This window comes from Peromyscus californicus, unplaced genomic scaffold (assembly GCF_007827085.1).
Source record: "Peromyscus californicus insignis strain IS unplaced genomic scaffold, ASM782708v3 Scaffold_17__1_contigs__length_78620276, whole genome shotgun sequence".
NCBI lineage: Eukaryota > Metazoa > Chordata > Mammalia > Rodentia > Cricetidae > Peromyscus > Peromyscus californicus.
In genome coordinates this window covers 25,002,327-25,015,030 of record NW_026294469.1, presented here as the reverse complement: position 1 = coordinate 25,015,030, position 12,704 = coordinate 25,002,327, and the positions used below count along the sequence as shown (strand labels likewise).

The 12,704-nt window shown below is 46.2% G+C and overlaps 1 protein-coding gene across 2 annotated transcripts in view; it reads left to right on the top strand.

Annotated features, from left to right (window-relative positions):
* Window positions 1–12,704, top strand: part of Sil1 (SIL1 nucleotide exchange factor) — a 249,916-nt gene that overhangs the window by 84,105 nt on the left and 153,107 nt on the right. For both annotated transcript variants that reach the window (XM_052741878.1, XM_052741877.1), the window contains exon 3: window positions 6,103–6,241. In XM_052741878.1, coding sequence (XP_052597838.1) covers window positions 6,103–6,241 — 139 coding nt within the window. The remainder of the gene's footprint in view (window positions 1–6,102; window positions 6,242–12,704) is intronic.

Sequence of the window (12,704 nt, the reverse complement as noted above, 5' to 3'; positions counted from 1 at the left end):
TATACCTGACAGAGGATTAATATCTAGAATATACAAAGAACTCAAAAAACCAAGAGTCAAGAAAAGCAACCAATTGAAAAACAGGCTCGGGATCTGAACAGGCAGCTCTCAATAGAAGAAATACAAATGACTAAGAAATACTTCAAAAGTGTTCATCATCCTTCAGAATTAGGAAAATGTAAATTCAAACAACTTTGTGAGGCATGATCCTAATTAGTCTTATCAGTAAAAACCAGGAGTCAAATATTGGAATAATAACCCGAAAGATCAGAGAAGCAAAGGAGCAGCCACTAGTGACTTCTTACCTCTCAGACCAAAAGGGCCTAAGATCCTCTCTCCACCTGCCTCATATTCCTGTCTCCACCTCCCAATTGTACTGGAATTAAAGGTGTGAGCCTCCAAAGTGCTGGGATCAAAGGTGTGAGCCTCCCATGTGCTGGGATCAAAAGTGTGAGCCTCCCAAGTGCTGGGATTAAAGGTATGAGCCACCAGTGCCTGGCTTTATGGTTAACTAGTGGCTAGCTCCACCCTCTGACCTCCAGGCAAGCTTTATTTGTCAGAACACAAACAAAATGTCACACAACAACTTTGAGATTTCATCTCACCTAAATCATAATGCAAGGATCAATAGATAGAACAACTGGCAACAAGTGTTGTTGAGGAACAAGGGACCCCTTAATTCACTGTGAGTGGGAGTGAAGATTGGTACAGCCACTCTGGAAATCAGGATGGAGAATCCTCAAAACGCTAAACATACAACCTGCCATATGACCCAGTCATTTTTCTTTCTTTTTTTTAAATGTCTCATTTTTTTAAAGATTTATTTTATTTATTTTGTATACAATATTATGCCTGCATGTTTGCCAGAAGAGGGCACCATATCTCATTATAGATGGTTGTGAGCCACCATGTGGTTGTTGGGAATTGAACTCAGAACCTCAGGAAGAGCAGCCTGTGCTCATACCCTCTGAGCCTTCTCTCCAGCCCCCAGTCGTTTCTCTTGATGGTAGGCATTCTGACTGGGGTGAGATAGAATATCTGAGTTATTTTAATCTGCATTTCCCTGATTGCTAAGGCTGTCTCCACTGTGTTTCTTATCCACTTGTTAAATTCTCTAGCTGCAGATTTGTTTCTTTTTAATCTGTCTCTCTGTTGTGTTTATCATTCATGTGATGAATTGTCTTCCTAATTTTGTTATGATATCTGTATTGTATTATTTCATTAAATTTTAAGACTGTTAACATGAATTCTTTTTCAGGTGGTTCATTAGTTTCCTTTTCCTTTTTTTTTTTTTTTTTTTTTTTTTTTTTTTGGTTTTTCGAGACAGGGTTTCTCTGTGTCGCTTTGCACCTTTCCTGGATCTCGCTCTGTAGACCAGGCTGGCCTCGAACTCACAGAGATCCGCCTGCCTCTGCCTCACGAGTCCTTTTCCTTGTGTTTGTTGCTATTTTGTTCCATTTTAGCCATGGTGTTACTTTTGCTTTTATTCTACTTGTTTTTCCACATTGATATTTGTGCATTTGGTGGCTTAGTTGCTTCTTTTTTTGGGGGAGGGGGGCGTGTTTTGAGACAGGGACGCCCTGGCTGTCCTGGAACTTGCTTTGTAGACCAGGCTGGCCTCAAACTCAGAGATCTGCCTGCCTCTGCCTCTCAAGTGCTGGGATTAAAGGCGTGCACTGCCACACCAGGCACTTCTACTAATTTTATAGGGTAGCTTTTAAAAAGGAATATTTATATTTTTGTGTGAGTGGTTTTTGCCTACATTTATATCTGTGTACTCTGTGCGTACTCTGTGCCTACAGAGGTCTGAAGAGGTGGTCAGATGCCCTGGAACTGGAGTTACAGACAGTTGTGAGCCACCATGAGGGTGTGGAGAATTGAACTTTTCCTCTGGAAGACCAAGCAGTGCTCATAATCACTGAGCCATCTCTCCATCCCACCCCAGGGTAGCTTCTGTTTTGTTGTTTTATTTTGTTTTGAGATAGTGTCTTGCTTTGTAGCCCAGGCTGGATTTAAACTTGAGATTCTCCTACTGCAGTGTGAGGAATGCTGAGATCACAGGTGTGTGCAACCCTGACAGTGAGTGCTGGGATACCAACAGCATAGGTTGTGTTGACTTTGGTTCTAGATGAGTACTTTAGAGCATGTAGCTTTTTCAGCTGTAATCAATATTGGTGATGTCCGTGGTGTGTTCGTAGACTAGGCTGCAGGAATTGGTGGGTTGCACCTAAATTCTCTTGGGTGGATTTGCTGGCAGCTCTGGGTGTGGCATATTTGGTTGTGGGTGTGGAATGCCTGTCAGTTTCTGCTGGTCATATGAGAGTTGGGCTACTCTAGAGGGCCTGCACACAGGAAGCATGGCAGCAGAACCATGGTTCCTGTCTATTTGCAAGGACCATGTGTCTGAGCATTCCACAGGCGCCGGGTTGCACCATTGGGCCCAGAAAGGGTATTTGTAAATGTGACCAATGGTTGTATAGTGATAGTGCCTCAAAGGACCACTTGCTTAAGGTAGGCTGTCTGTGTGCTTCTCAGGGCCTCCAGGAGGCAGAGATTCCGAGAATGCACAGCCTAGCTGCTTCCTGGGGCTGCAGGACCACAGAGCTTAACCAGCTCCATTGCTCAGTGCTGGTTGTCATTCTGCCTCCAGGGCCGAGTTGGCTAAACTGTGGCTAACTGCTTCCCAGGATCCTAAGTGGGCAAAGTCTCCAGACAGCACAGGAGCCTGTGGAGAGGAAGGCACAGGATGGCTGAGTTCATTCTCCATGGTAACTCAGTGACAGCTCTCCGGACTGGGCTCAGGACCCGTGAGAGCTACAGGCTTCTCCAGCAGTCAGTCAGTGCTTTAGGTGTCTGTCAGTGGTCAGTGGCCTGAGCGAGGACTGTGGGGGCCTCCTGCTTGCTCTTTCCCCACCAAGTGGTTCTAGTTAAGAGGGTCAGTAGATTGTGTATACTTGGTTCCCTTCTTAACAAGACCAGGATGCATCTCCATTCTTTAATGTCTCTGCCGCATCCCCATCACACTCGAGTCTGTGCTTTGAACACTAGTGCAAAAGCTATTGTTTACGTGTCGGTCCTTTGTTGTGGAGGAAAGCACGTCAGGTACCTGTAGTCAGCTCTGTTGCTGGTGAACCTGATCTGTTACCTTTGTTAATGAAATCCAGAAAAAGTAGCTTTTCCTATGTCCTAGCCATCAGCATGAACAGTACTAGCCCTGCCTGGACTTTAAAGGGTGTTAAATGGCACATTCCTCCACATTATAGCATCCCCTCCAAGTTGTAACATTTGCCCAAGGAGGGGAGGCTGGAGGAAGTAAACAGGTCAGACATAGAGGAAGAATAAAAACTTGGAAGATTCTTAGGGGGCCTCCCACAGTGTAACAGGGAGAGAGCAGTTCAGGGGTGGGTGTAGGTGGGGACTGACCACCCAGACTGCACAAAGAGACCGAGGCTGTGGAGGTGCATATAAGCTGTGTGGAGGACACCAGGGCTGCAGGTTTGTGGGAGTGGGCACCCTTGTTGGTGTGGGATTTCTGGTAATGCCACTGCCTCTGAGTTACCACCACTCCTTATAGCGAGTGAGTCCTCACCAATACTCCTGATGGTAACGTCAGCAAAAAAACTCATTGGTTCACCAAATGGAACTTCGACACAGTCATTACTTTGGTCTGTCCTGGGTTCCTTTTCTGATACAAGTAGACTTGTGTGTTGCATCTCCCCACAAAAAGTCTGTCATACAACAAAGGACTTCTTGCTTCTCTAAGTTATGAGAATTATTCTCCTGCTCACTGTCACACATCCAGGAATTACCTCTTGGTAACTAAAGCAAAACTGCAATTTAAAACTTGGGTGTTTGGTCTGGTCTTCTTACATTCTGAACATGAGCAGATTTCTGTGTGTTCAAGTTGTGTGCCAGGGCTGGACGGAGGAGTGGCAGCTGCCTTGGTGAAGGGGGAGGACTGTGCTTCACAGCGTGGTGCTCCCTGCCATACCCACCTGGCCTGCTTCACTCATTTTCGGCCATTCCTGCCTGGCTTCTGGAGGATTTGATCTATACCACTCGGAGGTAATTTTTATTAATATTGTTCTAATCCTGTCTCCTAGTGCTTTTGGCCAGGGGCTGGCTAGCATGGCTTGGTCCTAGAGTACATAGGTTCTGGGTACTTAGATAAAGTAGTCTTATTCTAGAATATGGTACTGCTTTCTACCTGTCTGCAGAAGACTCAGGGGTTGGGGATTGCCTTATTCTAAGGCCCCAAAGTCACACCTTCCTATGAAGTGTCATTCATTCATCATTCACTTATTCATTCACTCACTCAGCCATTATGAACTAAGTCTTGGGTGCCAGGTCTTAGGCATACAGTGATAGTAGATGGACCCAGTACCTGCCCCAGGAGTCTTGGCAGTTGGAAATCCCGAATGGCCACATCTTCCTGACAGGCTCTCTTCTGTAGTCTCATGACACATCTGCTATCCTGCTCTTCATTCATACTCACTCTCTCCGTCTGTCTCTTATTTCTTCTTCTTCCTTCCCACTTTTTTCTCTCCTGGCCCTTCTTCCTTTTCCCATTGGCAGAGTCTTGTGTAGTGTACACTGGCCTTGCACTTGCTTATATAACTGAGGCTGGGCTTGAAGGTGATGATGATGATAAGTACAATGTTGTCAGGGCTAGTGCTTGAATTACAGTATCTCATCTAAAATATAAACTAGAGATTGTTATTTCTACTTTACAAATGTAGAAACCTAGTCTTCAAAAGTTAAATAACTTGCCCAGAATCACACAAAACAATGAATTTTGTGTTATATGACAGAGAGCTTGAGTTCTTTACCTCTATGCCATAGTCAGTGATCTCATTAATTGTGAAATGATTTAAGAGCCTCTTTTTGCCCAAGATATTTTCCTTTCTGGTCCTTAACAAGGTGTGAAATTCTGCCACCTAAATTTCATGCTTTTATTTCTAGTTAAAATGTGAAAATTCTTAGAAGGGTTCTGTATTGTCATCAGCAAAACCTTAACACCTTAACCTTTCTTCTGACAGCTAATTAAAGACGAGACACTGTGGGTCCCAGGCAGGTGGGAGTCCCTTTCTAGTGCTGGGGTGCTGCTTGAGGGAGTGCATGCACATGACACCTCCCAGGAGGCTTAGAATGGTTGAGAAATCAAACTGAGGTGAGTGAGGTCCTCAGCACAGACGTGGCTCAAGGGAAGATTTGAAGAAATCCATGGGAAAGGGATGAAGAGTAATGCAGGAGCTGGGAGGCAGGGACAACCTCCTGTGTGCTGGTGTGGGCTCCCTTCCTGTCCCAGATATAATTGCCCCGAGCTCTGGAACCCTCTGCTTCCAGGCTCTTGAGGCTCACATGACTACTTTCTTGCAAATACAGGTTTAAATGTGGGAGGCCAGCTCTGCAGGCACACATGTGCACTTGCTCACACGCAGACACGTGCATTCAGGCAAACACTCATACACATAAAATAAAAATAAACTTAAAAAAAAAGGGATACCAGGAAGAAGCAAAATGAATAATACTTGGTGTTCATGTTCCCACTCTCCAAGTGCTCCACAGACTCCATCTTATTCTTCCCTGGTGTTATGGTTAGAAAGAAGCATGTTTGGGGAAGCAGTTTCCAACTTGGACATGGTCTCGCCTTGGCCCAGTTAGAACCCACTTTCCCACTTGCAGTTCTTACTCCATGGTTTGGAATGTTCCAGGACATTTATGCCCTATCGGTCCCCAGTGGGTCTACCAGAACGCTTGGGAGTCAATTAGACCTCAGCCACCAACCAGCTTGTCTGTAGCAAGAAGTTAAATAGAAAGTAACGACTGTGCTAACCTTCTCCCTAGCATTTTTTAACCCCCTCAAGAAAGTATGGAATCTTCTGGTGGTATTCCTTATACATGTATGAAAGTCCTGAATATACCCCACAACATATCGCCTCACATGCTGGTTCTGAGGCTGACCTTGTGAAAGGAACTGCAAGTGTCTAAACGTGTCTGAAGGTGGGAGGTGCGTACAGGAAGAGTGGAGGGCCTCAAGCTGTTGTTTCTTCTTGCCTGGGCCCTTGTAGTGGTGGGTCATGCACTATTTTCTTTTCTCAGAATAATTTTGCGCTCACCAGCACAGAGGAGAGTATCCACAAGGAATCAGAGACAAAGGAAACCAGAGGAGAAGAGGAGCTAGACACTGAGATCCTGGAGGTGTTTCAGCCGACTCAAGAGTGGCAGGTTCTTCGACCAGGTACCAGACCCGCTCTGTTCCTTTGAAACACACAAAGGTCCTTTGTCCTTGAAGGTTGGGAGCAGCCATTCTCATGGTGACCATCGGAGTGGGGCCTGGGGACAGTCATTTGTCAGCAGTTTGTGGCATATGAGTGCCCTGGAAGGGAGGCTTGTGGTGGGTGGCCGCGCTTTCTGAGCAAGTGATGGGAAACTTTGCCTCCCTGCACTTCGGAAGCACAGGAGAGGCAGTGGCATGTGCTTTGCTCTGCAAATGCTATTTTGGGCTCTGCTGCTCTGCTCAGTGCTGCTGAAATAGTGTTCACGGGAGAATCCTGAGCACTGGTGCAGGGCCCCAAATCTTCTGTTAAAGGAACCCATGCCAAGGAAACGAAGGGGCTGGTCCTTGCCTGGTCATAATTGGGGCATCTTCAGAAGGAACAACTTCCTAACCCTTTTATGACCCTGAGTCAAGGGTTTCAGGTAATAATGACAATAGTCTGCAATTGGGAAATGCTTACCATGTTCAGGTGTGTGGCTGACTTCCTGGTGTGAGGTCTTTGATTTCATAGTAATACAATTATTACTGTCCTTATTACCCAGTGGGAATACTGAGGCTCAGAGAGGTCGGATAACTTGTCCTGTTATTTATCTAACTTGTTGTATGTCATTGACCTCAGAGCCTTGGTCCGCTTTCTTCCCACTTCCTTCCCATTTCCAGCTGCCCTTGGCTGTTCTCAAGTGCAAGCTGTTGGTGTTCTGGACTGTGGCAAAGGGGACGGCAAGTCTTGGTAGTAGACGTAGTGCAGTTTCATCAGGTCCTTGCTGAATCCATCCCTGTGTCCTCACGGCCCCCATGCTGCTGTGCTGCCAGGGATAGCACTCGCCGTGCCAGCCAGCAGTGTCACTCCTGCTAGGTTTGCATGTGGGTAGTCGCTGCCACCCAAGAGTGCTGAAGCACCAGAGAAGCCAAGTGGGAGCTAATGGCGTCAGGCAGAGGGAAGTTTAAGAACAGAGGCATTTGATTCAGCAAGTCCAACTCTGCCTGTCCTCTCTCAGCTCTGGGAACAGAATTTGGTCTTTGAGGAATAGCTTAGAGAGGCTCTCAGGAGTGGGGAGGTAAAAGTTGTGGCTATGTCCTCTGCTTTTATGTAGAGTTGCTGGTATTCTTTCAACAGGCAAGTGCTTGGATAGATGGGGGCTGATGTTCTGGGTTCCTACTTCGACTCTGCTTCTTTGGCTGGGTCAGTAGCACCCTTCAAGCCTTTGGTCCATACTGCGAACAGAACAGGGCTCATACTTCTGATTTTGAGACTTGCCTAGCCCTAGTGGAGCTGCTTGTGACTAATGGCTCAAGAGCCGCTGCATGAATACTCGGAAGGAAGAGCCAGAGACTGTGACTGGAGTGAGGAGTGGGCTCTGAGAGCCTCAGGAGAACTGGAGAGAAGCACTTGTCTTACATTTAACTTGATGCTCCTTTGACAACACCCTCTACCCCGCAGTTTCTCAAGAGCTCCTTGTAAACGCTTCTGTACAAAATTCTCTTGAAGCTGCTGTAAAGGCTGTTGCATCTGAGCACACTGTGGATACAAAGTCTTCTACCCAGTGCATGTCATGAAGGCATCACTTCGGTGTTCTGGTGTTCTGAGGTCAATTCCTCACTTGCACATATCTTCAGTCCAATTGTGGAGTTGGACACCTCTGAGGGTGCATGAGCACACAGCCTTCTTCTCCTAGTGGTCTTACCTGGGGAGGGGAACTTAGGGTGTGAAGGAAAGACTGATGGTTATGAAATGCTCTCCCTTTCTCCTCCAATAGCAGTTTTGAAGAGGGTAGGGATACACACAAACAGAAAGTTTAGTAGAGTGTTTTCTTGCTTGAGAGCCAGAGGCAGGCACAGGAAGATGGTGGGTACTGCAGGGGATTTTAAAGAAAATGATACGTTTATATAGATAGTTGTTGATCCTATATAGGCCTACCAGTTCTGCGCTCTTGTTCAAAGAGCTTTTGGCCTGTTAAGGAAAGGCTGTACCTCTAATTTCCTGTTGCCTCAAAGGGAAGAATACTAGAGTATAGAGGCTACTTGAGCTATGGGCTAGGCTCCTTGGAAGGCAGATTGCCAGACTACCTGCTGCAGCCTGGCGCCCTGGGGGATAACACATGACTTTTCAGGTCTTCCCACTAGGCCAGGTGGGAACTTGATCCAGCAGCACACGGCACTGAGACAGCTACTGCCCCTGCAGCCTGCCTGCCTCGGTTACTACTGTCAGTGTCGTCCCTGGGAGCTGCTGTTCCTGGAAGGGGTTTTTCTGTCTCTCTGTCTTCGGTTTATTTTGGGATCTGCCTCACCTAGCGGAGGCACAGCACAAGCGTTTGCGTGTGGATCCAGCAACAGCTGCTTATGAGCAAGCAGGGGAAAGCTGTTTGCTGGCAGGTCCTTTTGGTTGCGGGCAGGGAACTGAGACATTTGTCCTGGAGCCGAGGACTCCTGGGTCCCGGAATTTTGTGCCACTTGTTAGTGTAGAACACTGGTCACAGCCAGCTCCCATGACTTGTCTTCCCTGAGCATTTTCTGAGATCCCACTTTGTGCCAGGTGCTATTCTTGTAGCAGAGATATCGATAAGAGCTCACATTTACTAAGCCTTGATTCTGCTGGTGACCCTTGAGGGTAGATGCTGTAACTACCCTCGTTTTTACAGACAAAGCTCATTCTCAGCGAGAGGAAATGACTCAAACGACAAGTGGGAGAGTCAAAATGCAGACAACTTAAGCCCAGCTTAAACCTGTGCCACGCGGTCTTCCTAAAGAACAAAATAGACCTGAAGCCCTGTGTCTGAGCTTACAGGCTCACGGACAATACAGAAACAACAAAAAGGCCGTTGGTGGGGCGGGCCGGGCCCTCTCTAGTGCTGAGGACTCAGTGGGGCCATTGGCCTAACTGTATGATGCTGGGCCTGAGCTTGTGGGTGCTCAGGTTGCTCAGAGGCTCTAAACCTTAGTTTCCATATCTGAAAATAGGAATGTGAGTAATAACTTCAGAGAAGTGGTATGAGAATAAAGCAAGGGGTGTGTGTGTGTGTGTGTGTGTGTGTGTGTGTGTGTGTGTGTGTGTGTGCGTGTATGCGTGTATAAGCTGTTTCTCAAAGGACCTGACAAACAGGACATACTCAATATGTTCTCATTTAAAAACTACACCTTTGCTCCCTTTCTTTGGGGACTTGCAGGAGAAGTGGAGGAGAGGAGGACACCTGGACACAGGCCACCCCAGTCCTACCTGTTTGGCCCCTCTGGACTCAGGAAAGCACAGCCAAGCTCAACCTGAGACTTCTTATGACCTGATTTGACTTAAAGGCGGCTGTAAGAATCCCTGAAGTAATGGTATTAGAGCCCAGTCAATGGGAGCATGCAGGAAGTCTGTGCAGGAACACGTTTATGTGATGGGTGAAAAAGAGAAAAAAAATGGAAATCATCAACAACTGATGAGAGCAATCCAAGAATTATAGAGCACCAGCCATCTGGTCAGATCATTTCAAATCTACACGAGCAATAAGAGGGAACTGAATTTTAAAAACCTCATTTAGAGTGCACCAACTACTCTGGTTTCAAGTATTTAAAAGAGGAGCCTGATTTCCTCCAGGCTCTGGACATCTGTCTGAAGGAGCATCTGACCCTAGTCAAGGGTGACAGCAAGGCTGTTCCCCTGGGCCTTTGATCCTTTGCAGCTTCAGAGGGGCTGTGTGGTTCATTTGTTCTATGTTCAAGGAATCAGTTCAATTCTAGTGCTAGTTACTAAGGATTAGTATTGGATCCCCCAAGTTAAAGGCTCGGTTTCCCGCATGACTGTCCCCATTTCAGATGCCACTTCTAAATCTTGGGCTACCTATACCTCTTACTACCCAGAATTCTCACACCCTCTCCTCAGGTTTGATAATTTTGATAATTAAATAAACTCAGAGAGATAGCCCAATGGTTAAGAGCATTGGCTGCTCTTCCAGAGGGCCTGGGTTCAATTCCCAGCACCCACATGACAGCTTACCTCACAACTGTCTGTTAACTCCCATTCCAGGGCATCCTCACAACACACACGCGCACTTAAAATAAAAACAAACCTTAAAAAAAAAAAACAGAACCCACTACTTAAGTATATCTGTCTGGTTTCAAGAATGCAATGCAGAGCCGGGCAGTGGTGGCGCACGCCTTTAATCCCAGCACTCGGGAGGCAGAGGGAGGCAGATCTCTAGTACACGGCCAGCCTGGTCTACCGAGTGAGTTCCAGGACAGCCGGGTCTATATAGAGAAACCCTGCCTTGAAAAAAACCAAAAAAACAACAAACAAACAAGAAACCCCAAACCTCCCCAAAAACAAAACAAAAAAGAATGCAACTCAGGAGCAGCTAAGAAGAGGTTCAGACAGTGAACTCTTAGAGTCATGTGGTGGTCTGTCTACCCAGCTCCGATGCCCTCTGTGGGTCTACCATCTTCCAGTTCAAACGTCATTCGGGAAGAGCTCCAAAGCCTGTTGTTTAGGAAGTTGCATTACATAGCCTGATTGATGCCAAGCAGTGGCCATAGGTGATCAATCTTCAGCCCCCCTGCACTCCCCAGGCATAGAGAATGGTTCTTAAAATTCCAGCCCTCAAATTTTGAAGTAGTCCTTCTGGTGACCAGTCTCTATGCTGAAGTTACCTGAATCCCCACCAAGAGTCACTTATTAGCATAAATTCTGACCTGGTTGAAAGGCACTTGGTTGTGAATAACAAAAGTCTCTTGTCACTTAGGGAAATGTTATACATTTATAAATTTTATACATGATGAGGGGTGCAGGGCAAAGGAAGATCAGGTTTTTTTTTTTTTTTTTTTATGCATGTCACGGGTTGCAGCTGAGGTGAGACTAAGGCTCAGACCTTCTAGTGTGTCTGCAGCCTCTCCAGGTCTGTGGTTGAGAGGCAGAGTGACCGTCCTTACAGATTGTCACATTCTCCAGGATGCCTCCAAAAGCCTCATCTCTCCTGTCCAATCCATCCCACACTGAAACAGTGTATATCCCCAGGGCCTGGACTGTCCATGAGCAGTGGGTGGGAGCCTAGGAGAGGACTAAGGCCAGTCCATACCTGAAATAATGTGCCTTACCAGAGTGGAGCTATGGGACTTGTTGGTTGCCATCAGGAGGAAATGGCGTAAAGGAAGAGTCATCTGTTGGGTGATCTTTCACTCTGGCTTAAATGTAGTTTTGAAAATGTGGAGGGGGACTGGAGAGAGGAAACTGTAGCTTTGTGAGGTGTTTGTTTTCTCTTGCAGGGTCTCACTGTGTAGCCCTGGCTGGCCTAGAACTTGCTATGTAGAACAGGCTGGCCTCTAACTCACAGAGATCTGCTTGCTGCTGCCTTGCAACTGCTGGGATTAAAGGTGTGCGCCTCATACTTGGCTCTACCTTCGTTTGGGCCCCAGTTGCTGCCCCTAGCAACCTTTCAAGATGAGGTGCTCAGAAGAGCCTATCTTTGGTTCATTCACCTGTACAGTGCTTTCCTTTCCTAGTCTAGGGCCTTTCCAATCTTCTAGGGATTCACTAAGAATGGAATCCATTCATTTCTACCTATATTTTGGTTTCCCTTCCTCTAATACTGTCACTTTCCCAGCCTTGATTAGTCATTGTCTGCTCTGAGCATCTGCTTTGTTTCTTGTTAATGCAAGTTTGTCAGGGGTGGAGGGGATTGTTAATCCCACCGATTTGAGGAGAAAGACCACTGACCCAAATCATCGTGGCAAAACTAATTATAGTAAGCTTTTTTAAAATTCGTGTACATGGGCTGTCTCTCCCTGAAGGCAGGTTCAGGAGATCAGCATTAGACACTGGGAAAATAAGGGTTTTTATAGTTCAGGAGTAGGTGGTGGGGTTACAGAAGCAGAACATAAACATCAGAAATTAGTCATAGCAACCTCCTGAATCAAAGACATGGTTGCAAGGTGGCCATAACAAGGAAGTCATAACAACATGATCGTAACAAGGTGGTCATAATAGCCTTTTGAAACAAAGGCATGGTTGCCGTTTCCTGGAACAGGCAGTACAGAACCATTTGTAGTTAAGGTTACAGGTGGGTCATAGCCCAGTCCTTGAGAAACAGATTTAATCATAAACAGGAATAAACTTAGTTTGTCTTTACTATAAGATGGCTCTCAGGCCCAAGATGGAGGCAGGCTGGTTTATCATAGCCCACTTGTCTTATGTGTGCCTATCAAATCCTTGATAGGATCTTAGCATTCTTTATTTGGAGGGAAACAAAATTTGTAACACATTGAAAGATGCATGACCTGCTCGTTTGTTACATCTGTTTGGTTAGCGTAGAAAGAACAAATTTTTAAAGGCCATTCAATTTTGGTATTATAGGTGTTAATGATACTATAGGTATTAATGGTACTATAGGTATTAATGGTACTGTAGGTAGCCATTTTCTTCCCGTTGCAAGGGAGTTTCCTTTTGATCTAA